General features: G+C 38.6%; 3 protein-coding genes, 2 long non-coding RNA genes and 3 other non-coding genes across 9 annotated transcripts; 4 read left to right on the top strand and 4 right to left on the bottom strand.

Moving 5' to 3' along the window:
• Positions 1-152: 152 nt before the first annotated feature.
• On the bottom strand, positions 153-1,998 carry LOC137725996 (LIM domain-containing protein WLIM1). Its single transcript, XM_068464845.2, has 5 exons — positions 1,639-1,998; positions 1,205-1,301; positions 1,044-1,087; positions 641-724; positions 153-522 (listed from the first exon to the last, which is right to left on the bottom strand). The coding sequence occupies exons 1-5, from the start codon at positions 1,774-1,776 to the stop codon at positions 295-297; spliced, it is 591 nt and encodes a 196-aa protein (XP_068320946.2). The 5' UTR covers positions 1,777-1,998; the 3' UTR covers positions 153-294.
• A 1,080-nt stretch (positions 1,999-3,078) lies between these two features.
• Positions 3,079-5,816, bottom strand: LOC148696921 (uncharacterized). The gene is made up of 2 exons (XR_015962889.1): positions 5,563-5,816; positions 3,079-3,599 (listed from the first exon to the last, which is right to left on the bottom strand). It is a non-coding gene; the product is annotated as an uncharacterized LOC148696921 (long non-coding RNA).
• On the top strand, positions 3,341-3,412 carry TRNAP-UGG (transfer RNA proline (anticodon UGG)). The gene has a single exon. It is a non-coding gene; the product is annotated as a tRNA-Pro (tRNA).
• Positions 4,018-4,089, top strand: TRNAP-UGG (transfer RNA proline (anticodon UGG)). Its single transcript has one exon. It is a non-coding gene; the product is annotated as a tRNA-Pro (tRNA).
• TRNAP-UGG (transfer RNA proline (anticodon UGG)) lies at positions 5,238-5,309 on the top strand. The gene has a single exon. It is a non-coding gene; the product is annotated as a tRNA-Pro (tRNA).
• Positions 5,817-7,373: 1,557 nt separating the features above from the next.
• On the bottom strand, positions 7,374-10,004 carry LOC137726243 (ADP-ribosylation factor-like protein 8a). The gene is made up of 6 exons (XM_068465137.2): positions 9,836-10,004; positions 8,701-8,782; positions 8,560-8,592; positions 8,285-8,406; positions 7,897-8,058; positions 7,374-7,821 (listed from the first exon to the last, which is right to left on the bottom strand). Exons 1-6 carry the CDS (start codon positions 9,871-9,873, stop codon positions 7,704-7,706), a joined length of 555 nt encoding a protein of 184 aa, XP_068321238.2. The 5' UTR covers positions 9,874-10,004; the 3' UTR covers positions 7,374-7,703.
• Positions 10,005-21,968: 11,964 nt separating this feature from the next.
• On the top strand, positions 21,969-24,774 carry LOC148696922 (uncharacterized). The gene is made up of 2 exons (XR_015962890.1): positions 21,969-24,077; positions 24,294-24,774. It is a non-coding gene; the product is annotated as an uncharacterized LOC148696922 (long non-coding RNA).
• On the bottom strand, positions 24,087-27,372 carry LOC137721793 (endo-1,4-beta-xylanase 5-like). Of its 2 annotated transcripts, none has more exons than XM_088694674.1 (8): positions 27,237-27,372; positions 27,064-27,141; positions 26,768-26,814; positions 26,366-26,588; positions 26,032-26,198; positions 25,703-25,801; positions 24,774-25,565; positions 24,087-24,646 (listed from the first exon to the last, which is right to left on the bottom strand). In XM_088694674.1, the coding sequence occupies exons 2-8, from the start codon at positions 27,113-27,115 to the stop codon at positions 24,296-24,298; spliced, it is 1,731 nt and encodes a 576-aa protein (XP_088550800.1). In that variant the 5' UTR covers positions 27,116-27,141; positions 27,237-27,372; the 3' UTR covers positions 24,087-24,295. The 2 variants fall into 2 exon arrangements, with proteins under 2 accessions (XP_088550800.1, XP_088550799.1); XM_088694673.1 differs by having other exon boundaries at positions 27,064-27,146; positions 27,237-27,342.
• Positions 27,373-27,417: the final 45 nt, after the last annotated feature.

Genomic DNA, 27,417 nt, shown 5'->3' on the forward strand with positions numbered 1-27,417 from the left:
AAATGAGATATTTTTCATGTGTCAGACGGTGATTTGTTAAAAGAGGAATAACTTGCGTATGTAAGGAGTCGAGTAGTGTTCTTTTGAAGCACGTGGTAAAGTAGAAAGAAATTGAAAAATAGAGACGATAAATGTTTTAAAATGCTGCAGTAAAAACCCTCAAAGCAAACCATTCATACCCGAATACATTCAATCTCGCGATACATCCGAGTGCCCATGTATAATGATCAGGAAACAAAACAAGACATACCAACGACATAAATGGTGGAAATCACACAAGGAGAAAGGGATGGATCATGATTCAGCAGCAATCTCCATAGGAGTGGCTTGCTCGGTCATTGTAAGCTTTTCGCGTTCATTTTCGAGCTGGCTGTAATTTCCTTTCTCCTTGAAGAGTTGGATGTGGTGGTGTTTGCAGTAGAGCTTTCCTTCATGTGCAATGTAATTGGATGGGCTTATGGTGCAACCTCCATGGCTGCATTTGAAGCAACTCTTGTGGTATGGAGTCCCGTTGACGGAAACCTTTGGAGGAACATTAATTTAATAATTTAAGATTTTGTTTATAAGGGTTTGAATGCAATCAATGGAAGAAAATTTGAGCTTTCATATAATGGTAGCAAAAAATTACGTAGGTTTTTACCTTCTCAATTGGATAAACAGTTTTCTCACAGCCCACACATTTATCTCTGGTACCGGCAAACAAGTTTGAGACTGACTTGGCATTCTGCAAGAGTCAAATTTAATTCTTATTAGCAACATACTTTAGTCCCTGACATAAATTCTTTGTGTATGACGTTTGTTCTTTACTTTTTTAGGGCATGAATTGACACGGTCTGTAATGCATCCATAACGTGTTGACATGTTTTGTTGGCAACAATAATGGTATCGACGCTTATCAATGACATATCAAAAATACGTTTTTTAATATAAGAAGGGATGTCTGTCCATAACTGGAGTATATCAGTAAAGGTCTTTAATACGGTTTTTAATAATTGTATTCTGAACCTTCAATTTTATCTCACTTGGCAAAAGAGATCTTTTACCTCATTTTCCGTAGGTCTTGCTGGCTTTACGACTTTTGGTGTTCCTGAAACAAAATTAACAAAGTTAAGTTTTTTTCGGGTTTTTTAAGAGTAAAAATTCCCAGCAAAAAGAGGTATAAGATAAAAGAGATTAACAGAGGCAATTGTTTTTTAGATTTTACCTTCAAAACTCTTGTCCAGGCTGCCAGTTCGCTTGAAGAGTTGATCATAGTGAGGCCTGCAGTAGAGAACCCCCTCAAATGAACAATAGTTGATGAGCTGCAAATGAAACCACAAAAAAAAAAAAAAAAAAGAGAAAATATTACTGAATTTTCCTTATAATTCAACAGGATTTTCGCTTCGAAATTGAGCAAAACCATGTAATTCCAGGTATTTTAATCGAAGCACATGCTGGCAATAAAAGTAAAAATGAAGAATCATCATTGATTAGAACTCTTGATCTAATTGTATTTTTCGTATCAAATTGTAAGATGTCTTAGGTTTGAACTTTACAGAATGTTATTAGAACAGAAAAGAAAACATGAAAAAGGAGCGATACGTGCATGCATGGAATTCACATAACGAGCAACAGTTCATGTAAAAGTTAATTATGTACCTTGAGGGTACTCTTGCAGTGGTGGCATCGGAAGCAGGCCTTGTGGAAAATTCTGGAATCGGCAGCCAGCCGATCAACCAGATACACCGTCTTTTCGCAGGCCGTACACTTCTGCGTGGTGCTTGCAAAGCTTGCCATGGCCTACGGCTTCCAACCCACAACCTCAACTCACCACCACCAACCCTTTGAAATCAAGACCAAGTGAGAGAAAAGTGACAGAGGGAGATAGAGCCTGCAGCACCCTAGCTTTCGTTGTCCTTAACCAGTTGTTTTTTCCTAAATCCTTCTATGTTTTCACTCCCCTAGTTATTTATTGGAAACTGGAGAGGGGGAGGGAGATGAAAAGTTGTGGGTGGGAGGGAGTTGCGGGCGACTCCGAAGCTAAATTTGTAGAAAAGCGGATGGCTGTGGCCATTTGGCAATCATGCTGTCCGAACTTAAAGCAATTCCATTCCATCCAATATCCTTTCTAGCATTTTCCTTTACATATGTTTTATTATGTCTGCTTTTTTTTTTTTACTATTTTTCGTATAATTTCGAGATTAATTTACCATTTTTAGTAGTTTTGCGGAGAAAATATTGCCAGGCTACATTTCTTTTTGTAAATTCTCTTTTCAGTTTGTGTTTATTATGTTTACGATTCTTCAATATTATTTTATGATTTTTTTTATATTATCAAACGATAAATTTGTTAGATTAGATATTAGATTAGAGAATTGACGGCATTCGAACCATACCATAATGCAATGACAACACTTTTATCCACCACTGTGGTAGAGGATCACTTGATATATCATTTGATGATTCAAATTCATTTAGTCATTTGACCTTTTATCCAATAATAGATGAACCATGTTCCTCAATTAAACAATGTAATCATGAAAACATAATCGAATGGTTAAACGATTTTCGATTTGGTTGATTTTCGGTAGACATGATTTTTTTTTTAAAATAACAGAAAATAAAAGTTTCACATCATCAAATAATATTATTGAATCTTAAAAATAAAGGAGAAGGTAACTATCATTTATCTATTCTTTCTCAACTTCATTTCAACCTCACTTTTCTCCGTAAAACTCAAATTCCACATCTTAACACTCCGAACTTGATTGAGTGTCTGAATTCTATCAAATCCGTCAAAGAGGTGTTAAAATGCTAATGTCAAAGACGAAAACAGTGTTCACCCAAAAAGAAAAAAGAAAAAAGAAGACAAACAGTAGGGTGATGGGCCTAAAAGTACTCGATTGCTAGAATTTCATCATGATGTTAGTTGTGACATAATTGGGGGAGTCAATTTCTAATCAACTAACATCATAGCCTCTACACAAATTCTTAAACAGATAATTTCTTTAAATATCCTCTGCTGGATTAGCCTCATTGGATGTGGCAACCCATGCCGGTAGGCGGGGCATACGGGGACCATCGAAGAAGTGCCTCGAATACAAAATTGTAGACTTTATTTATGTTGAAGAATGTGAAAAACCAACGTAACATATTCAACCAAATCAATACAACTTATATTGAATAGTTCCACGGTAAATTGCATCACTGTCTTCGTGATAGTGACGCATCTGCAGGTCAAACCAAACATTTGAAGGTTAGATTGCAAATCCACGGGCATATCACATGAAGAGTAGACAAAAGAGAACCAATCCTTTGTCAGGCTAATTAACTATTTGCACGTTCTAATCATCCTTATATAGGGCATTTGGTCTAGTGGTATGATTCTCGCTTTGGGTGCGAGAGGTCCCGAGTTCGATTCTCGGAATGCCCCTTTTTGCGTTACCTGTGGCTATTCTTTTTTGAAGGAACATTACTCTTCTTGATTTGGTTGCGAAAGATGAAGAGTTCAGTACTTGGATGTCATTGATAAGGCTTGGTGCACCGTATAATTCTTGCTTCCGACTACTTGAGGCTCTTTCAGGAAATGCCCTACCTCAAACATTTAGATTTTACCACACCTGCACTTCATCAACACAAGATGTTAAGTTTAGTTTTCTGAACAAGTTTTAGTTTCTTAGGCAAAAAAGATCGGAGCTAGCTTTAAGAAATATTAGCAAGACACGATTAAATGTGTAACCTAGAGAACCCTACTTATAAATTGTAGCACAGATAGAAACATTCCAATTGCTAATTTATACAAAATTTCAGAACCAATGTATCGATACTTAATGTTAAGCTACTAGTATTTTAAGTAGAATTCTGCATTTTATTGTATCAGTCATATAACTTCATGGGAAACACAACATAAGAGGTCAGACGCTGTATCCACAAGAACCAAGTATATGGCAATAGGAGAAACTGGATCAATGCAATAGCATAAAAAACTAATCACAGATTAAGATAATTACCATTTCCACGTGTAAATACTGATTGTCAGGGCATTTGGTCTAGTGGTATGATTCTCGCTTTGGGTGCGAGAGGTCCCGAGTTCGATTCTCGGAATGCCCCCTTTTTTTGTAACTTTTTAGGTTTTATTTTAATCCTATAATCCTATTTCATCTTAGCCAGCAATCCACACATAACGCCTAACAAAAACTCGAGCAGAAAAAAAATTGCAAAACACTTGAAACAGAGGATCGGATATTATCAGCCACAGAAAGTACTAAACTTAATCAATCACGCCAATCAGCTAAAGCCAACAAAAACATGAACAAAAGTTACGTAAACACTAGCACCCGTTATGACAAGTAAACATCATTTAGCTGATCAGAAAATGTGGCCCATACGACGTTTTACTCCTTTTTTTTTTTTTTTTTTTTTTTAATTCATATAGGATTGCTCTAAACATGTTGCAAGAGATGAAGAGTTCGATTTCTTGAAATTCCATTGATATCACGTACACGGACTTAAATCAACTCACGACACCTAGTAATCCGAAGATGCTGTTTCAAACACCAGTTTTGATGCTAACTGAACTAAATATTAGTAAGAAACCATTAGATGTGCACCCTAGCCAGAGAACCCTACTTTACAATTGTACCACACAAAGCATCGGTGCTCCATTTGTTAATTTATGCCGATTTTCACGACCAAGGAGAGTTAATCAATACTTTGAAGCCCCTAGTGAATTTATACTAGGGGGCCAAAGGTTTCAAAATTCCACATTTATACCCATGAGCCAAGATTAGCGTTCCCAAGATTGTGCTTTCCAAACATGGGATGGGGAAGGGAATTTCAAAGTCATTCTCATGATCGTAATCTGCGAGCTTAACTAGCGTGACTATCTCATCCAGGGCACCCAACTTTTGGAGAAAAACTTGGGCAGGGATACGAAACATGTCGTTCCTTGGACACCTCTCACAAAACCTTTGGACCCCTGTACTTTGCATGCTCCCATCCAACCTCACACTGGTCTCATCCAATGTGATTTGGGGAGCCAACCGAACCCCGTCCCATGTAAGAGCTGCCCTAGTCGAACCGAAGTTTCTCTCTTATTCAGGGCATACATTAAATTAATTAAAGTCCAACAAAATATCCATAAGGAACAAGTAAACAGAAAAAAGGAAGCTACTGAATCTGGATGAATGCTATTAATAAAAGAAAACAAATCCTAGATCCAAGTAATTATGAGTTGCAGGTATTAGCCAACATATCGAGGGCATTTGGTCTAGTGGTATGATTCTCGCTTTGGGTGCGAGAGGTCCCGAGTTCGATTCTCGGAATGCCCCTTTTTTTCAATTTGATTTTTTTTCTTTTCATTTTTCTACTTTTTGATTTGCCTCATCGACCTCAACGGAGAAGCTTAAAACAGAGGACTCAAATTTACTCTAAAAAATATGAAGTAGCATGTAATTATTAGGAACAGATACTTTTCCAAATTGAAATATTTAACCAACTAAAAAGCAAGGAGAAAAATTAATCAGATATATAGTTATGAAACGAAACGAAACCCAAATAACTTATTAAGCCACCCTTTCTGACCTGAAGAAAGTTTCAGTTTTACCGGCTTCGAATTTTCCGATGACTGATTTTCTCTCATCATCTCCGGACTTCATGAAATACACAGCGACGAGGTGGAACACCAGCAGGGGGGGGGAGAGAGGGAGAGAGAGAGAGAGCTTGGTGAGTGAGTGGCGTTGGTGGTGGTGGGTATTGAGCTCAAAAGGGGTTTTACCGAGAAAGGAATCTCTCCACTGTGGCCTTTGGACTCTGTTTGCTTTGGCGCCACGTGGGCGTTCTTTACCCTTTAATCTTTCTCGCCTTCCAAGCGGGAGACGGTCAAGTTTATTTTAATTTATTCCTTGATGCTATTAGACCACTTTCACTCCTAAAAATCCTAATCGACTATACTCAATTCAATCCACCAAATCGAATAATAATAGCGGGTAATAAATAGTAACTACTCAAGTGCATCTCAATTTTTAAAATAAATAGTTCAGACAATTTATATTAAAATATTACTATTTCTTATTATAAAATAATATAAAGTAAGTTTGTTTTTAATTTGGAATAATAATGAGAGATTGCTTGAAATATTTGAGATATTGAAATATGTGTAAAGTAGAAGAACATGATTATGTATTCATAGTTATATTTTTAATTATTTTTAATAGAGCCGATGTCGCCATAACATCAAAATTGCGTTACATGGCCTAAAGGCTGGGCCAGACAATTGTTGGCTGGAGACCAATTTTGGAGGGTGGAGGAGATTATGCCGCCTATCCCATGAGGGATGCCTAGTAGTGGAACTGCTCTTACGTGAGATGCTACCAACATGTTCAATTAGATTTTCTCTCTTAAAATTTTTGGCTCTCATTTTTGTCTCGTGTAACATTGCTTAATGATCAAAAAATCTATTTTTTAAATTACTCTTTAAAGATTATTTTTTATAAAATCAATTAAATTAGAAATCGTTTAACATTTTTATTAATGTTGTCAAAATGTCAATGCTTAAGCGACAAACATGGTTTGCATAATTATTGGATTATCATTAGATGACTAAACAATTTTAAATTTAATTGCTTTTTTGCACAGATGATCTTTAAATAGTGTAGATGGTTTCAATCATCAAGCGACATTGCAAGATTAAAAGGAGAGTAAAAAATGTTCAAATGAGAAGGTTGCTAATATTCTTCAATTATATTGAGGTCAAAGTGCGTCAAGCCTCACAATAAATAAGCAGTAGTTGGTATTGAACATGTTAGTTTTTTAAATTTAAAGCCTCACTTGTATTAAAGGAATGCTATGTACAAAAAAAACTTGTTAAATCTCAATTATAAACTAAATAACAATCCGGATACACTAATTATTGAGTTCATTCTCAGTATTCCTAAATAAATATCTCTCAGTTTAAGTTTTTACTTTTTTTTTTTTTTTTTTTTTAACGAACGATATTATCTATAAAAAGAGAAGAGGGATGAGTTTAACCTCATAATAGACAAACAATAATGTGGTTCAAACTAGCTTTTGACAAGAATCGAACCTAAGACATTTGACTTACAAATGAAAAGAAATACCACTAGACCGTAGTACTAAATGACAATTTTTACTTAGCTTTTTAAAGGTATACAATACATTTTTTTCTCTCTCAGAAACAGATTTAAACGCATGTAAAATCGGCATCTTTGGATTTAAAGGTATACAATACAGTATTGCGAAATTAAATGCAAAATCGATATCTTTGGATTTAAAATTTTCGGAATTATTGTTAATAACCATTTGACCTAACCTCATAGACGACAATGTTGAATTAAAGGTCTTTTTGGGGTAGCTGAAGTGTGGGTAATTCGTAATTAGCTAAAAGTTTAGGATATATTCTTAATTATTGAGTTGCACTACTTTTATCTCACTCAAATTTTTTCACCAAAATAATATATGCAACAACTCAATTCTGTACATTACAATTCAGAGAGTCAAATTCTATACATATATAAACTCAAATCATAGTGTCTTCCAACACATGTTTACCAAAACAACACTATGCCAAGCACATAACACAAGACGATGACGGATGGTCAGATATCAACAAACCAGACTGAGCAAACAACGATAGTCACTTCAAAAACGGATTGAAATCCACTCTCTTAAATGGAATAATGTCATCGGTGCGAGTAGGAAAGAACTCAATTTTTTGACTTCGAATGCTTTACAAGCCAATCAATGACCGTATCAATGTTGGTAGAGTTCTTGCAGGATATCATGAAGCAACAAACTTCCCTGTCGGTGATGGACTTCAGATCCCTGCACGGCAGAAAATGATGCTCAATACACAATTCATATATTAAAATAACACAAAGTATGAAAGGGTTCACTTACATCTCTCCTGTCAAATCCTCTTTAGACAGAGCTTCCTTTTTGTCAATCTTGTTACCTAATACCAGCAGTGGAATACCATTTAGTGACGGCTTACTCAACAGGTCATGAAGTTCTCTTCTTGAGACTGGCAAGTTATCATAATCAGCAGCATCCACAACATAACTGCAAAATGAAGAAAGTCACGGGAATTTAACAGGAGAAAATTGCTTACAAAAGATAAAACATCTTATGGAAGACCGGTAATCACATTTCTGGATGTGTAAAGAAAATACTAACAATCCTAGTATCTGACCAGCAATAACCACATGTTTACTGTAGTATCTGGAAAAGAAAAAGGGAACACCTGAACGATACGCCTACAAAATGTAAAATGTAAAAAAATACATACACGATAGAGGAAACTGCACGGCAATATCTTTCCCACATGCTTCGAAACCTTGGCTGACCACCAAGATCCCACAACTTTATTGTGACATTCCCTTTTGTTACCTTCCTCATATTGAATCCAACCTGTAGACAAAAGAGATGCCTTATGAAAGATATCTAAAGAACCGATTAACCGTAAAAGATAATTGTGGCAACACAATGACAAGTTTTGAAGAAAGAAAATTTCCTAGAAACAGAGTTAAACGCATGTAATGAATTCTTGAAAAAATGACATACCGTCGGGATCATGTCTTCACTATATCCACCAGTCTAAGGACAACATCAAGAAACAAAATTAAGCCATCAGCATCAAAACGAAACAGGGACATATGAATTACAAAATATATTTCACCAGAAACAAACAAATATTTTACTTACTGCAATAACATTTACAAGCGATGTTTTCCCAGCATTTTGAAGGCCTATTAAGGATAGCTCCATTTCTTGCTTGAAAAAGAGGCTACAGGAGGGGAGAAAGAAAGCATACTAGTAAGTCATTTAAACTGAAAGACTCTAAAATTTTTACTTTTGACATGAGTCTGTACTTTATGCATACATTGGGTCACTAATAAACAATATGACTGGTACAATAAGCAAAGAAATCAGTTAGATACACACATTAAGTTATGTTTTAGATTCAGTGGCTTCTTAGCTGATCGAATTCCAGGCACGTAAAACACCATAAACTAATCCAGGAAACATGAAGCAAAAGCACGGACCAAAGAAATTAAAATCTTTAGCAGAAGATGTTACTCACAGAAAATGGGCGAGTATGCTAATTAAATAACAATCATATGGCAGAACATACGCTGAATAATGCTAATTCACCACCAGAACACATCCTTTTTTTTTTTGAACAAATGATATATCTACAGGGTTGGGATTAGCCTCACAATGGACTAACAATAATGTGGTTCAAATTCCTCTTTGGCAAGAATCGAAAATGAACTGGGGCGATACATATCGACACACATACACCTACATTACTACACGATCGAGGGCCAAATAGAACTGAAAGAATCGAAATATACTTCTACGCTAAAAGCTACTCCTCTCATAAAAAATCGACAGCTTTTCAAGTAAAACAAACAACCAGAAAGATTGGTTTTCGATTAATCCAATTGTCAATCATGTCTGGATTCAAAAGTTCTTCACAATTGAAATTTAGAGACTCAAAGCTTCAGCTCTATCTTTTTTTTTTCCCTACTTTTTTTCTCATCAGCCAAACATAAACGAAGAAAATCTAAAATCTCTCGAAAAGAATGCAGTATTAACGGAATCAAACTGAATAGCAAAAACAAAATTCGGTTTAGCGGGAAAATCAATTGTCCCCGCTCCACGACTATTAAAACTGAAAAAGATTAAAATTTTCCATAAAATTCAATCCAATATTCTAATTTCCCAGACTTTCTCAGCATCAAGGCTACAACTACAAGAACAAATTAATTAGAACCGAAATATTAAAAACAAAAAAAAAAAAAATAATAATATATATATATATATATATCTGTACCTTCGCAGCCAATTGAGAAAAGCTTCCCACAACCCCATTGAGGAGGAGCAAACTCAAACACCCAATTGAAGAAACAATTGAAATTCGCTTTCGATTCTAGGGTTTCAATCGATTTAAATTATCCTTATTGAACTCTCTCTCTCTCCGTGTGCGTTTGGAATTGCTTCATCAACGAAATTATAACAACTTTTGGAAAAGATAAATTGAGGAATTTTCACTTTGTTATCCCACGCGCCTTGTGAGGAGTGACATACACTATTCGAACTATTGGAGGCCAGTGGGGACTTGGTCAGTTATGAACACGCGCGTCTGCGAAAGTGAGTAAGGTTTGTGGTGTGAAAATTTTGAAGCTGGGAAGCGGGTAAACGACGTCGTGGTTGGTTTGTGAAGGTTTAATGAAATTTGACGGGTCCAGGCTAGGCTCGGGCACGGTGCGGTTCTACTTTCAAATTTGAATTAAGATTATGAAATATCAACAGTTTAGTTTGGTGTAGTTCTATTTAAATTTATTATTAAAATTGTACGGTTTGTATCACATTGATTCTGGTTCGATTCATTCCTATTTACAGTTCTGAATACCAAATCATTTGAATACCAAATCAAAATGGTATTCAAAGTTTACTTGTTTTTTGCATGCTTGCATTCTAAAACCGGCTATAACACTAGATGAGTGTTTCTATGGTTGTCTCCTAAATGTGATGACTCAAACATCAAAGAAAGAACTTTGCAAGCTTGCCAATTGCATTGAGAGCGCTGATGAAAAACTTTGGTAAGACTTCGGTGTAAAAGCAAGACAACAGTGAAAACTTCAAGAACGAAGCATCACAGCTTTTTAATATAACTCGAATGATTCGGATGCAAGGAAGGCTTATTGCAATTGCCTGATTGATCTTTGTGTGAATCTCGATCTCTTGGAGAGAGTCTGTGAGCTACAAGTTTTTGGGTTGGCAATTCTAAGAAACAATTCAGTATAAAATGGATGAAGTTGTGGTGGTGTTATTTTATGAGCCATATATTGAGGTTGCGTTGAGTGCATATGGAACATGTGTAATTTGACATGTTACCCATGCTTGTAGTGGACAATGGATAAAATTCATTGTTTTAATTATTGCATGCATAATCAAAGAACAATGTTGGTATTCCTATCAATTGTACGATGATATTTTCATAAATTCAAAGGAGACATTATAAAGCCAAACCTTTTTCTTGAAGATTCTTATCTAAATCTCGTAACATTATGAATCTCACATTATGCGACAGAGTTGGAAAAAAAATTGAGCCCCCAAATTATTTCGATTGTTTGTGTCGATGCAAATTTTCACTGTCTCTAACTTTGACGAAAATGCACCTGCAAAACAATCAACACCTTTGATCAAAGACCTAAGCCTCATGTGCCCATGAGGTTGGAGTGGGGGGGGGGGGGTTTAGGCTAATGGATTTCCAAGGCCTTAGTTAGTTTCTCTGAGAAGAGTAAAGTGTTTAGAGCTTTTTAGGGTAGTAAAAGCTTACCAAAATTTGGTAATACATGGGGTACATATAGAAGGAGAGGGTTGACCGTAGTGTTTAGGGTTTTACCATACACATGGAGGCATCCTATTGGCCAAGATTTATGGAGAAATATTCTTAAGATATTAAATAGGAAATAATATCTTGAGATAATGGAGTAATTATCCCTAATTGATTTAAATTGGTATTACTTGAATGAGGTCAATCTTCAATTGGGAATGTATTAAAGATAAGATGTGGGTAATTAATCCTTATCTTTAATGCTTTGACTTTTCCTTGCCAATGACATGTGATCTGTATTTAGCTGCTGGGACCTTCAGGGGTGTGAACTGCGCGTGGGAGTATCTAAGGAAAAGGGCAATAGGTGTAGAAATCCCAAGCTACATGGGCTTGTAGAGTTGTTTCCCAATTTGAACTTGATCTTCTTTTTTGATTTGGAGATAGACTTCTTCTAGGAAAAGGAAACCAATTGCCCCTAATACCTATTTAATTATGCCTTAAGTAGAGATTACATAAATTTGGAGAACAATCATCATTCCAACAAGGAAGAGAGAAGCTAGAGGAAAATTGTTCCCCTTCCCCTAGCTTTCTTCTTCTCTTGCCCTTGCAAAGAGTCATCTCTCGTTGTTGTTCTTTTTCTCCGGGTTGCACCAAGGTAAGAAAATTTGAATTTTTTCCTTTTCTTGAATTTTTGGAAGTCTTGGGACTTGAAAAATTGGCTCGGCAAGGCCTAGGTGGCATGAGGGGATGTGGCAAGGGTGCCACGGGGCTACTGTGCACAGGTGGTGCGGTGGTGGAGGTTGGTTAACATGGGCTAGGTGCAAGGCTAAGCTCGGGCTGAGGTGACAGATGCGCTAGGCTTTGCGATTTTTTTTCCCTCTTCTCGCGAGTTGCTTTCTAAATATTTTTCTTCATACTTTTTGCAAAGATTTTGAGATGTCTTCCTCCGATCGCAAAAGTGACAAATACCCTACACCTTTGTACCGTCAAGGTGGTTTTTTCCAACAAGGTAGACTACTTTAAGGCTGCACATGTCAAGATCAATTCCGATGAGCTATTTCAGGATTTTCTTGAGACGTACAAGCATGCGATTCCATCAGGGATTCGAGTTAAGCGGGTGAAAGACGATAGCAGCCATGAATCGTGCGGTGAGGGTGCCACTGCTAGGAAGAGGGCTATCAATTTCCATCCGTATTACTTCGTGTTAGGATTTACTTTTCCCATGCCTTGTTTTTTTTTCCAAGAGGTGATCTGCTCCAAGAAATGCGCGCCATCTCAGTGCTCCCTGAATGCAGTTCGCATGATGGTGGGGTTTTTGAACTTAAGCAGGTTCTTTGATTGTGGCTTGACCATAAATGAGTTCTAGTACTTTTTTGAAATTGGCCACAAGGAAGGTGTGGGGCAGCTGAGATCTCACTATAGGCTGCTTGATGCTTCCTGAAAAAGGTGATCATGAGTGGGTGAGAGATACCTTAGAGGTAAGTGGAGAGTAGGAATCTAACTCCTCTCCTGAAATGCGTGTTCTGACAGACTTTATCAGTGGAAAGTGAACTGCTTCATTCCTGGCATGCTTGAATTTTTGTTGAGCTGCTCTATGACTTCAGTTTATTGATCGTCATTCTTTGTGTAGATTTGGAATTTGGCTCAACTCCAAGAACTTCGGCAGATATGAAGAAAGTGCACATCGCCTTAGGCATTACTGCTAAGTACCGTGAGTGGCACTAGTTGCTTAGTCCTTTTCGTCGGGAGAAAGGCTAGTTGCCTCCTAATAAAGAGATAAAATGGATAAAAGATAAGGCACTTGGTCACCCGATCGCTATTGTAGAGCTTACTGCCAATGAGGATGGAGATAAGATATCTTCCTCCCTTTCTTGTGAGCCTTTGGCCGAAAAGAAGCCAATGACTTCTTCTGTTGCTCGTGGGGGCTCGTCTGCTGTTGAGAAGCTTCTCATCAATTTGACTTCTCCCAAGGGGACGAAAAATCTCGTTGAGTCTGAGCCTGTGAAACCTGCTGCTTCGAGCTATTGTTGAGAGGATTATCCAGTGAAAAGGTTCGGTGGTGCCCCCTGTGTCTGGGTGTGTGTTAAAGCGTGCATCGGGAGCTAAGTTTGATTCAACTTCTAAAAAGCTCACGGCATTGAAGAGCGGGAAGGTAGATTCCACTACTAAGGTGGCACCTGGGCATGTTCCTCCTTCCGCTATGACTGATTTGTCTGCTGAGAATGGGAAATATACTCGTATGGGCAGTTGTTAGAGATCCATTGAGTCTAAGGTTGAGGAGTTTCCTGAGGTTTGTACACTGTTGAATGCTGACTTGCTTAAGGATGTTGATGCATGCGCCAAGTTTATTGATAATGTTGGGAAAGTTGTCGTCCGCTTAGACTCTTTTGCGAAACGTGATGCCTACTGAAAGAGGTCATCCCTGCTTGCCAGAATGCATAAGACTTTGATCATAGTAGCTAAGTCTATGTGCGTTGATCAGGATGTTGTCGAATGTGCTAAGGAGGCGGAAGTGGCGTTGACGGCTCAGCTTCGCTCGGCTGCTGAAAAGACCGAAAAGCTCGAATCTGAACTTGCCGTTTTGAAATGGTCTGATGTTTATGCCCCCACTTTTATGTAGCTGGAGATTATTCATTAGGAGGTTGTCTATTTGAAGGCTAAGCTTAGTGCGACTTAGGCTATGTTGGAAGATGCAGTGAAGGAAGTCAGTTATGTTGCACCAATGGTCAAGAACCTTGAGTGTGTTAATTTGAAGCTATGATCTGCTTGTTTTGCCAAGGACGAGAAGCTTGTCTTTATGCATACTGAAGTGTCTCATCTCAAGGATGTTGCCAGTAAGTTTGAATATAAAGAAGTGGATCAGCAAGGTGCACTGTCTGCTAGTGAAAACATGAAAAAGGAACTGGGTAAGCTGCATGATGCTCACATTGGGCTTGTTGAGGAGAATGTGTAGTTGAAGAATGAAAAGGTCTGTCATGAAGTGGCTTTCGCTTCTTATCAGGTCGATTTCTACTAGCTCGGCTATGTAGACCATCTTCAGGGTAGGCTATCGGATTATGAGTTTTCTAAGAAGTACTTCAAGATTTTCTCTATTTCTCCCATTGATCTGCTTGACTTCTCGTTTGAGGCTGCATTTGGTGGAGCAGCTGAGGGTTAGGCAGTCCAGGCAGGGGCGGCTAAGGATGAGCTGATGGAAGCTTTGGCTGCTGAGAGCAGTATGGCTGTTGAAAGCGTGGCGGTCGAGGAACTAGTGGTTGCGCAAACTACTGATGAATAGTTTTTTTGTGTAGACTTAGGAATTTTCTTGTTTTCCTTTTTTGTTCTACTTTATTTGAACTTTGTTGGCTTTCGAGCCAGTTTATCAATTTGCTAGAAATTTAATAAACAGCTTTCCTTGCTTTGCTTCATCTTTTTATTTCGCCATGTCTTTTGCAAAACTTTACTATAAGATGGGCGGTTGGGTAAGTTGCCTTAATGAAGCAGTTAATCCCACGTCGTCTCTTAGATTTTAATCTCGATTTTGATGCTCAAGGAGCTTTACCTGCATGAGGAAAAAAAAAGCAAGATTTCTAACATATAGAGTCGGCAGCTGAACTTGTAGCCTCTGAAGGAAGCTGACGAGTCTGCGTAACTGTTATAGTCATGAATCTCAGCTTTAACAATTGCACAAGACACCCTTTTTAGGGCATGTTGCAAAATTTTTAACTTATAGAGCCAGTGGATGGACTTGTGCTTCTCGTAGAAAGTAGAAGAGTCTGCATAGCTGCTATAGTCGTACATTTCAGCTTTAGCGGTTACACGAGCCTTGGCCCTCCCGGGGCATAATTACGAAACTTTTAACTTATAGAGATGGCTTTCGGACACCTGCTTCTCGTACAAAGTAGAGGAATCCGCGTAGTTGCTATAATAATACATTACGACTTTAGCGGTTGCACGAGCTTTGGCCCTTTAAGGGCATAATTGCAAAAATTTTAACTTATAGAGCCGACAGCCTGACACATGCTTCTTATATAAAGCAGATGAGTTTACGTAGCTGCTATAGTTGTACATTTCAGCTTTAGTAGCTGCATGAGCCTTGGCCTTCCCAGGGTATGTTGCGAAATTTTTAACTTATAAAGCCGACGACCGAACGTGTGTTTCTTATAGAAAGCAGAGGAGTTCGCGTAGCTGCTATAGTTGTACATTTCGGCTTTAACTCTTACAAAACCTTAACCGTAAGCCATTGACTCGAAGTGCTACTTTTAAATAAGCAAACGGGTCTGTGTAGTCATAATAGGCGTAAGTCTCGACTTACAAATTGTCATGGGTTGCCAGCCATTGGGTCGTCGGTCGAGCGTCTTACTTACAGAAGCAAACGTCCTGTGTGACCACTTAGGCATCTTCCCTGGCTCTTAGAGGCATTTTTGGCTTAATGTGTAGGCAAAATCGCGCCTTATAGGCTATATCCTTTCGAATTGTTGGTCTTTTGATCTTCTAAGCTGCATGCCGCTCGATATGGATCTCTAGGGTAACAATTTGTAACTCAATTTCGTAGGTCACTTAACTAGTATTGCAACACTTTAGAGTCGAGTTACGTTCATGAAGACTTACACGTTGAGGACGAAGCATCTAGTCACTTGAATTCTTTCATGGGCAGGGATCCTGCACTTAGTGTCTTTTCCTGTTAGAGACCCGGGCTCTCGTGGAATTGAATCCTTCAATTGACTAAGTCTTTTTAGGAAAAATCTATTATGGCCAATTTTGGGAGCAATCTAGCGTAGGTAGTCAATGCATTCAAAGGGAACTGAGCAATCCTAAAATCCATCCACATTTGGATATCCCGGATCAGTTTACCCTCTCATGATGAGGTAACACACGCCATGTCTGTAATGGTAGGGCTGTCTTTTGCTGTCACAGAGGTGGGTTTGCAAGTAATTCCTTTAGTGTTCATTGAAAATAAAGAAATGTAATAAGTTTTCTTGTAGGCAGTAATAACATAACAACTGATAGTTCTCAGCATGCGAAGTCTTGTTCGTCAAGCTGCTTGAGTCTTTGAACTTTATTTGTCTTGAATAGGGTCCAAGGAATGGTAGAAGGCCACACATAGTACTTTCTCAGGTTGTAGGCATTCCACTGCTTTTCGATTTCTTTGTCGCTCATAATGGTGAGGGTGTAGCTACCATTTCCGTCTACTCGGCTGATTTTGTACGGACCTTCCTAGATGTGAGCCATGTTTTTGGAGCATTCCCGATGGACGGTTACGAAGGCTTTTCTGTGGACTAAGTTTCCTGGTTGGAACTACTGGATCTTCACCCTCTTGTTGTAGTTAGAGATGAGTTGCTACTGATAGGCCGCAATACTGGTGATAACCTTATCGTGCTCTTCTTCTGCCAAGTTTAAGTTTGTGGTTACATCCTTCTCATTTTGCTCGAAATTCGACAGTACAATGCTAGTGCTCGGCACCATGACGTTGGGATGAATGATCGCCTCAAAGCCAAACGCCATGGAAAATAGAGTTTCATTGGTTGCTCATCTCTTAGTGGAGGTAGAATCGTCTTTTTGCACTTCAGCTAACATTGCAGGGGAAAAAGTCTTTATCTTTGACTCTTTAAGAACTTGTGCAGTGCATTGCCGAGATATGACCTGGTTGCCTTTGATCTCTTCGACTGCTCTTCCTGGGATGCAAAATTGGATCTTCTGATACTCGATCGAGGTCACAACTTCAATCTTCACTAGCCTAGGTTAGCTTAATATCTCGTTATGGGAAGATGTGTCGCTGACAATCATGAAGGTCTATGATGAGACAATTGGAGGGCATGATTGTGCCAATGACAGTTGAGGTAAGTCCATTGAATCTGGTCAAGACCTCTGTTTTATGTTTAATCATGTTTTCTAGGCCCATCTTCTGGATGATTGACAATTGTAAGATATTGACTGAGAAGCCGTTGTCTACCATAATTATGTCAACGATGACGTGGGCCAGTTGAGCAGAAATCACCAAGACGTCGTCATGAGGAAAGTCTAATCTCTCAGCGTTATGCTCAGTATAGCCGACGATTGATCTAGGTATAACATCTATGGCTTGAACCTAAAAGACCTATCTTGCATACTGGATCTTCTTTTTCTTGGAACTGTTGGTGGCCTCTAAATGCTCGGATTCGACAAAGATGTCGTTGATTCAGATTGTCTTGGTTAGGGGTTCAGCTTCGGCATCTGCTTCCCGCTTTGGCCGGACAGCTGGCTTATCAACATATTGTTGTCGCACTTGCCTTCTTTCACAAACTTTTCAAGGTACTTCATCCATGTGGTTAAGTCGTTTTACGTGCCCCGAACCTACGTGGATTGCACAGTACTTCGTCTGGTCCATCTTGGAGGTGTCACCCCTTATGAGTTGCAGTATCTTGAACCATCGCTTGTCCTTAAGGTCGCGAAAGATCTGGTTGATCGGGACTGAGAACTTGGTGTACGTTTTGGGCGATGTGCCTCCTTTCATTGGGGATTGGTCTCTGCCTCTGCTTTCTGCCTTTTGTCATTGAACAGTTTATCATCTGCCTTCTTTTGAACTGGTTTTGCATCTTTGCATGGCTGCTTAAGTGGCTTTTGGAAGTGCTTGGCTTCATCCCAGAGGGAGTGCTTTTCTGCCAAAGCATAAGAATCTGCCAGGGTCAAGTTTTCGCCCATGATTAGCTCTCTAAAAAGTAGGTGATTTGCTGGGAGCCTCTTCCGGAAAGTTGAGATATCATCGCATCCGACGATCTTCGCCTTTTGCGTCTTGAACCTCTTGATGTATGTGCAGAGTGACTTCTTTAGGTCATTTTTCATGTTGAAGAGGTGGTCAAACTTCTTCTTGATCGAGCGGTAGGAGGAATATTCCTTAGTGAAAACCAAGGAAATTTTGATGAAGTTTCCGATTGAACGTGGCTGCAGGGTGTGGAACCAGTCTTGCGCCTCAACTTGGAGTGCCGTGGCAAACATTTTGCATATGAGATAGTCATTGTTGCTGTAAAGGGTCATGGCGCTTTGGTAGTGCATCAAGTGTCTGTCCAGATCTTTATCTTATTTGAATAAGGTGAAATATAGCGGGCTAAACTTCCACGTTAATTTCGTCTGCTTGATTTCATCTGTAAATGGTGACCTGCTCATGTTGGCCACGTCTTTATGAAAGACATCATCGGTAATCTCAATGCGCTAGAATCCACGCAGCTGCTTTGCTACAAACCTTTGTACTTCTTCTTAGATTTGCACCTGGTAGGGCATCAGAGACTCCGGTTGCCCCTGATGTTGACCTGCTGGTCCATGTTGCTCTTCGGCATATCCTACTCGTTTAGGTCGCACTCATGGTGCACGTGGTTCATTCTGTGCTGCTCGCCGTCGCGTTTAGCAGGGGCTGCCAGTTGACCTGGAGTGGAACTGGTATTGTTCTTTCCTCGGTCTTTCATATGGCTGCTTACTCTGGTGCCTCGCAGAAGGATCTTCTTGTGGGCCTAGCCTCATGTAGACCCTTCACCTGGAATATCCTGAGTACTCATCAGAGTGTGACCCAACCTCGAATGCACACTGGCTCATTAGCCGAGTTGGGAATGAAAGCTTTTATGCGTACTGAGGTGAGAAAAGACGTTTTCTTAAGGGCCCAAACAAGAGTGCACACTACCCGAACACACAGTTCATGGCAGGCTAAGTGGCTCTTTGCTGGGACGTCGCTGGAATGAGTCATGTTCTTCCGTCCATGTCCTACTTCGGGACACCTCGTCTGGGGTGCACTGCATCTTAATGCATTCAAGGAGCTGGTTACCAAGATAGTTTGTTGTGCGAGGGCGCTTGTCAAATTGGTGACTTGGTAGGGTAGGTGGTGCTCACCATTTGGATTGGAAGAGTCTAGATAATAAGCGTACCCATGTATGGTGGAAGTGTAATGGACTGCAGGTACAAAGCTTGAGCCCAAAGTGGGCATGTTTGTAGAAAAATGAGGTGAAAATAACCCTAGGTCGATCGCCAGACTGGTGGTTAGAATCTAGATCGCAGGAGGTGGCCTCAGATTGGATTGGGCCACGGGCTGAGTCACCAGAGCAGGTCGTGGGGCAGGCTATATGTGTGGGCTCGCTGGGTTCGCATGTGTGGCAGCTGGCCTTGGGCTCCTAGCTAGGCTCCAGCTGCTGCATCTTGGGTTGCAGTGGTCTGGGCCTTTTGGGCTCAGCCTGCTTCTCCATAGACCTAAGTCTTCTACCTATGAGCTAGTGGATAGACCTGGGGCTCTTGCCTAGGATTTTGGTGGTCTGTGCGTTGCAAGGGCAACGGTGTAAGAGATTGGGCCATGGCCTGGTGGCCATACTGTGGCTGCTGGGTCGTGGCAACGGTGGTGGTGCGGACCGCAATGATAGGGCTCCTCCCTCCATCGCGTTGAGTTTTAAAGACCGCCGTCGTGGGGCTATGTCTTAGTCTCCGCTCTCCGGTCCAAATCCTTATACGTACAAGGTTCTATTCGTTGTGGTTTTTGAATTTCCTATCATTGTATCCTTTCTCCAGGGTTTGATCAATAAACTTTTCTAGGAAAAATTAATATACGACGTGTGAAAAATTCAACGTAATAGAAAATTCAAGTAACCAAATGCAAGAGGCTTATTTGAGTATTAGAATTAGCTCTCAATGAAAGCACCAATTTGTCAATGCAAATTTCTGCCGTCTCTAGCTTTGACGAAAGTGCACCTTCGAAATAATTAACACCTTTGTTCAATGACCTAAGCCTTACGCGCCCACGAGGTGGGGAGGAATTAGGCCAATGGATCTCTGATGCCTAAGTTAGTTTCTCTGAGAAGAGTAAATTGTTTAGGGCTTTTTATGGTAGCAAAAACTTACCAAAATTTGGTAGAATATAGGGTATATATAGGAGAAGAAGGCCGGCCATAGTGTTAGGGTTTTACCCTACACATGGCGGCATCCTATTGGCTAAGGTTTATGGAGAAATATTCTCAAGATATTAAATAGGAAATAATATCTTGAGATAATGGAGTAATTATCCCTAATTGATTTAAATTGGGATTACTTACTTGAATGGAGTCAATCTTCAATTGGAAATGTATTAAAGATATGATTTGGGTAATTAATCCTTATCTTTAATGATTTGACTTTTCCTTGCCAAGGGCAAGTAAGCTATAGGCAGTCATATTTAGCTGTTGGGACCTTCAGGGGTGTGAACTGCGCGTGGGAGTATCAGCTGCTGAGACCTTCAGGGGTGTGAACTGCACGTGAAAGTATCTGAGGAGCCTACTCATTTAATGAGGGCAATTTGGTCTTTCTTGAGCAAAAGCCCACGTATCATTTCTAGAATTATTGGGATTATTTTAGACTCCACAATTTGGTTATGTACAAGTTATATAAGGTGATCACTAATTATAAACTCAAAATCTTGACCCAAATACAAACTTTGAGTCCAAAATTGGTGGCGTGTAAAAGGCTAATAAGTGACATGTACAAGTTATATAAGGTGATCACCAATTATAAACTCAAAAGCTTGACCCAAATACAAACTTTGAGTCCAAAATTGGTGGCGTGTAAAAGGCTAATACGTGACATTAATATTTTTTTTTTCCCTTGCCATTGGAGCAACCAAAATGTTTGGTCTTTATTTTTCGGGATTCTGAGATGGTGTTGGAGGGACTCACACAGCTGTAAAATCTTTTCTCTCATGTTTTAGAATCATCTGGACCTATAAATTGGCATTGGTATTTGCGGCCATTGAAAACATCCTAACAAGATTGTCTAGTGTACGCATGAATAAATGTGAACAAGTCTAGTCCATCAAGAAGAATGTAATATATTAGTTGAATTTGTAATTTAATTCCACAAAAAAATATATGCCTTAAATTAGATGTGACAGATGTGAACTATGTCAATTGATCAACACAGGATGTCCATCCCTCGCAAACGAGTATGAACCAGAACCTCATATAAATTATAACGTAGTTTATATATCACATTACAACAACAAATCTTTATCCCATTAAGTGGAGTTGACTGTATAAATTCTGAAACACCACTACACTCGATTTTGAGCCAAGTTTCTTTCTTTCTTTAGTTTTTGTATATGTTGGGGTATTAGGCTGCCTAACAAAATATAGTCCCAACGTTTAGAGAAAATTTGATAAAACCCAAAATAAATTGTTCACAAAATTCAATCTCGGAAGTTTCCTTTCGAGCTAGTTACTTACAATAAGTACCTTTAGACAGCAGATAATTAACCAGAAATCTTTTAGATCACACCAAACCACAAGTCGACAACGCATGTAAAAGGAGAGTTCAATCCTTTCGAATACAAAACTGAACAGAAACATTGCAACATCTACTGCCTAGTATACAGAGCCAAGAAATTACATGCAGAAATTAAATCATCGGTAGTTGACCACAAATGTGATTTCCTGGGGCCCATCCTGGTGTGGATCTTATATCACAGAAAATAGTAGGAAGCATCCTAGAAGCAGCTGAAAACCGTGTTATAAGCAAAACTCCAAGAACTTATTGTACAATCTGTGACACACTAGGCCAGCTCTCTCTCTCTCTCTCTCTCTCTCTCTCTCTCTCTCTCTCTCTCTCACACACACACACACACACACACACACACACACATATATATGTGTGTGTGTAGATTTCCTTCACTACTAGATATGTCAACAATATTAGGGATGAGATAGCTGCTAGGTCTTTTTTACTTTTATTTCCTCCTGTCTAATGCTCAGAATTCAGTTCTAGTAGTACTTGTAATGCCATTGCATGTGATTGGGGTGATACCAGAAGGAAATGGCTATTTTGGTAATGATTTGTGAGGGGCTGAGTCACTGCGCTTCGACTATTTGGGAGCTGCAAGAAATGCGTTTCGCGGCCATTTTTGATGACGTAAGCCTTGTTGCAATCACCATTATTATGGCGGCAGTGTCGTGCTTCATAGCTATAAGGAGCTAGGCCATGAAAGTGTTTTCTCTGCTCTTTTGTTTTCTTTCTGAATCTTAGCTTAAGCATTGCACATGCTGCATGTAGTCAATTTGTAGTTTGTGTGTGTATATATATATATATATATATATATATAAACGATCATTAGTGATTTCTAAACGTGCTTTAAATTGGTAGCTTTGGTTCCATGGGCGGGGTAATCAGCATTGCCTATCAAGTTTGCTTACTCACAATTAGATATATATGGACTTGCTTTTTTTTTTTTTTTCGGTCAATAGATATGGACTTGTTATATGAGGCCATGATATATGGATATGATGATGAATTCAAATATCAAATTCATATTTGATGTGAGTGTGTAGTTTATTTGGTTTGGCGGCCATTGCCAAATTCAAGGAAAGGGCAAACTTGTGTTGCCTTCTCTTGGCCTATGCTGGCAAATGACATAATCTATCTATAACATATCATAAAATTGCTCGATCCCAATGTGTAAGCTATTAACAAGTATTGTATTGTACGTACGTCATGCTTTTTGGGGGAAATATTTATTGGAAACAGATTCACCATCATAGTGATAATAAATCTATTACACGTAAGTTACTCACTTGTCCAAGTTCTTCTAAAAAAGGAAGTGTGCAATTTTCTCCTTTCATATTCTAAAAATTAGCGTTGCATTGTAGCTTCGTTATAAACTAAAAGAATTGTGCATTCAGAATTATTTAGGCTAAGAACTTTGACAGACAATTAGGATTACGTGTTTCCGAATCTATATGAATTTATAGCTAAGTAATGCAATGCTAGAGAGATTCAATTTGTGAACTAAATTTGTAAACTAAATGATGTGGAAGTTGATGCATGTCCAAATTTATGCTCCCTATTTTGTTTAAATTCTTTGTCTTCCCAATTTTTTATGCTCTCATATATTACAGATTATAGGGGTTTTAATTACAAAATGTGGATAAATTCATTCCCCTTCTAATTGAATTTGAAAGTAAATGAATTCGTAACATTCTCAAATTATTTTTAAGCAGTAAATGCATGAAGCGGAACAAAGAATAATTGTTTGGCGTTTGTGAATATTTGATGTTATTCAATCTTTGATTATCCATGCAATGAACTTTAACTTTGTTTTAGTAAAAATTGGACAAATATGAAAAATCTTAGATAGAAATTGCAGACGTGGGTGCAACCACTTGGCTAGTGCGGGTGTGCTCCCTTTAGGCACTCGAGTCCGAATCCCCCCAATTCCCCCATCGTGTAATTTATATTAGATTGGGGCATGCTTACTTACCATAATAAGGTATGGGATACCCAAAATCAATGTGGATGCACTTATTTTCCTTTCTGCTGGTTTGGAAGGATGCTGTTAAACAGAAATATATGGCAGTAAAGACAATGACAGTGGTGCTGGAGTTTTACTTCACCTTTTTCCTATGTATTCACTTAGGGTTTGGTCTCATAGTCATTGTAGAATTATGACACTTCACTAGGATTTAGGGATTGGATTAGACTAACAACTGTCCTCTCTTAAGTAGTGTGTTAGATTGTATTATCTGAGGTTAAAGGGGTTCAAAGAGTCTAGAACTCTATGTTGGCGTGTGGATCAGGTTATTGGCTTTCCAGGTGAATTGTGGGTTCTTTTATGGACGGAACTCTATGATATATGCCACTATAAATACAAGGGATCCCTGTACATACAGTATACGCATCAAAGCTTACAAACTCCCCATTGAGTCTATTGCACATAAGGGCTATAGTGTGCAGAAGATTTCCTTGCGGTTCAAGCAACCAAAGCTTTCAGCATCTCCAGCTACAGGTCAGTCCATATATAGTCATGTACTTTATTGATTTAGCTATTAAGGTCTAACAAGTGGCAATGACTGCAATTTGTTGCGTATACTCTTAGGCAACAAATTTTCAGCTTTTGGCAACAACTGCTATTGCCTATCACAAATTTCCGTAGGCTGTTGCACCAGGATTTTGTGATAATACTGTAGAAATTTATTTTTCTCATGTATACATTGTGTTTCAGTTTCAGGTATCAATATGAACGTGAACAATTGCCTGCGGTTCATGAGCTTGTGTAACCCTAAGACTTAGGGTAGCCGAGGTATTAGCGACGCGGCCTTCTGCAGTTATCTCATAATCACCGTGGAACAAAGAAACATCGATATATCCTTGATCATCTGCTATGATTTCCTGAGTGTTAGAGTTCCACTCCTCAATCAGCTTATCCACAACATCTCCTGCTGGTGTATTCTTGAAGTTCTTATCTACAAGGGTGGTCACATTAAACCCGGCTATCTCTGGACCTACAAACATGATGATCCCTTGAACCGCCGGATGAGAATATCCCTCCCTTAGTACCTCTTCCAAATACTGAGCCTGCAAAAAAAAAAAATGAATAGTGTATTAATATAAACTCTTGCACTTGAAAATGTCACGGGCCAAGTTTGCTATTTTTGGACTTTTATTTATCATCAAATTGCTTTACATATTGCAGTTTTCGTACCTGATTCGGGTCTTTTTCCACATCCACTTCTGTAAGCCATATTGGCAGTCCGATTGCACCTAACATGTCTAAAGTAGATCTCATGTAAGCAATATTTGGCTGACCAGAACCAAAGTGACCTTGCAACCCTATTCCTAGAGACAAATTTTCATTTCTGGGATATGATAAGATCTCCTCAAGTTTTTTCTTGTAGTTGGCTGGACTTGATTTCTCGTCGCTACTATATTCTATGGTGTTATACTCATTCATGAACATAGTCGTGTCAGGATCAAGCTGTTGAGCTGTGGAATAGAATTCTGCTGAAGCATTCTCGCCGAGGTTATCTTCATAGAAACTAAAATGAAGATTCTCATTCACTACATCCCAAGCAATGAGTTGTCCTTGGTATCTAGAAACAACTGAATTGATTCGCTTTGCTGCTGCTGTTCGTACTTCCTCAGGGGAAAGGGATTTAACCCAGTCAGGCTGATACTTGGGATCGTCCCAGAAGACATTGTGACCTCTAATAGAAATGCCATTTTTTTGGGCAAATTTGACCATGTTATCTGCAACAGTATAGTTTTCTTGGCCACGTGTTTTCTCAGTGCTGTACCATTTCATCTCATTGGTGAAAGTAGTCCATTTAAATCTCGAGGCGAACCATTTCTGGTAATTGGAGTTTGTGAGGATGTAATGGTTCATGCCACATCCAAATGGGAAATGCGACTTAACTTGCTTAATGGAGACTCTAGCACCTTTGAGAGGATTTTTACTTGCCTGAGTTACTTGGAACCTCACCTTACTTTTCCGCAGCTGCAGGGATTAGAGTGAACAAAATTTTCATCAAATGACACGACATGAACACAACCTGCTAATACGAATTGACACTATCCCTATACTTATGCATAACGCAGAACAAGGGATTCATCATGTTTGGGTGTACCAGGCACCTCTTTAATGCTTTTGTCTTGGTGGGATCTCCATTCCTCCTTGGTGAAAGGTTGCAATGAGACATTATCCACCATTATTTCCACTGATGTATTTTTGCTCTAGATAAAAAGATACATACAAAAAAGCATATCGGTCAAGAAACTCATTTAATTTTGAATTTCTTGTGGTATCAGTAGGATACTGGTGATTCTTCCTTGATCGATAGTTTGAAAATAGAAATGAAGAATTGTCAATATTACAAGAACCATAACATACATATACATATATATATATATATATATATATATATGTATGTATGTATGTATGGATATATGTCACCTTACCTTACCTCAAAAAGAATCTCAACAGGGCTTGTGAAATTAGCTACGAAACCGCCTTTTAGCAGTGTCCAACACCCATGTTCAGCTATTACATCACCACCACGCACACCATCGCGGTTGGGAAACTTAAAAACAACAGCTACTATCTCACTTCCTTCATTCACTTGAACAGAAGCTGAAAATTTCCAAAACTTGCCTCAATCAAATAATAATGTAACAAATAATTAATAAATCACATAAGTTCTAGCTGAAACAAGTACTATACTCTTAAATTATACAATATATACATTACATCCAATTAAAAATAGCTTTTAAATTGATGATGATTCTGAAATTAGTTACCAGAAAAGCTATAGATTTTCCCTTTCTCAACGCAAACCTTCTGAGAGAAACTGTCTAGTGGATGTTTTCTACTGTGTGCCACCATGAACCTGTTTCCCTTCTTCGATATCCGTTCTTCTATTTTCCCTTGTCCAAAAGCCTCCCATCTTTCAATGTTGTAATTAAATTCTGGATTTACTATAATCCCTCCTCCATATAGGGCATCTAGTGGCTCTACCAAGCACTGTTGCTAGCAGTTAATGATTTTCAACAATGTTTCACAAGTCATGTATAATAAATTCATAATATATATATATATATATATATATATATATATTAATTTATTTATAAATCTGATCATTAAGTGACAAAACCTATACAAGCAAAAGAAAGAAATTATTGTGAAGGGAGTTTGATTCTTGCCTTTGTTGTTGTGGAGTAGTTGTAGGATGATGCATGGGTGCCATGCCCTGTAACAGTTGAAAAGGTTTACTTTTAGAAGGATGAATTTATATGACGGCAAAACATTCATTGCATGATTTAACAGTAACCAAAGGAACAAGAAAAACAATTAGGATCCTAATGCTTAATCACTTTTCTTGGCAAGGTGAAGATATATTTTTGTTAAAATAACATGAAAAATTTACATATATATGAGAGAGAGAGAGAGTGAGGAGAGAGAGAGAGAGAGAGAGAGAGAGAGAGAGAGAGAGAGATACCAAAATACAGAAAGATGCATGAAAGCAATAAGGTGCAAGATTCTGTGAACATCTTGATCCTCTTCAAAACACAACAGTCTTTCCTAGCAAGAAATAAAAGTTAATTACTTCAAAGTTTTGGGAAGAAAGATGTAGGTTTGTTATTGTAAAGCAACTGGAGACACAAAACACACAATATTGCAGTGGAGGAAGAAACCACTCTCTGATGACAGTCTACACAAGAACCTATCTTCAAAATGCCAGACTTGTGGTTGTGGCGTCGACGCTATTGGGGTATTTATAATGTAAAATTGAGTTGAGTGTTGTGCATGGTATCTTTCAAAAGCTAATCTCCAGAATAATTTTTGGTTTTCT

This window comes from Pyrus communis, chromosome 5, assembly GCF_041283825.1.
Source record: "Pyrus communis isolate YQ-2024b chromosome 5, ASM4128382v1, whole genome shotgun sequence".
Lineage (NCBI taxonomy): Eukaryota > Viridiplantae > Streptophyta > Magnoliopsida > Rosales > Rosaceae > Pyrus > Pyrus communis.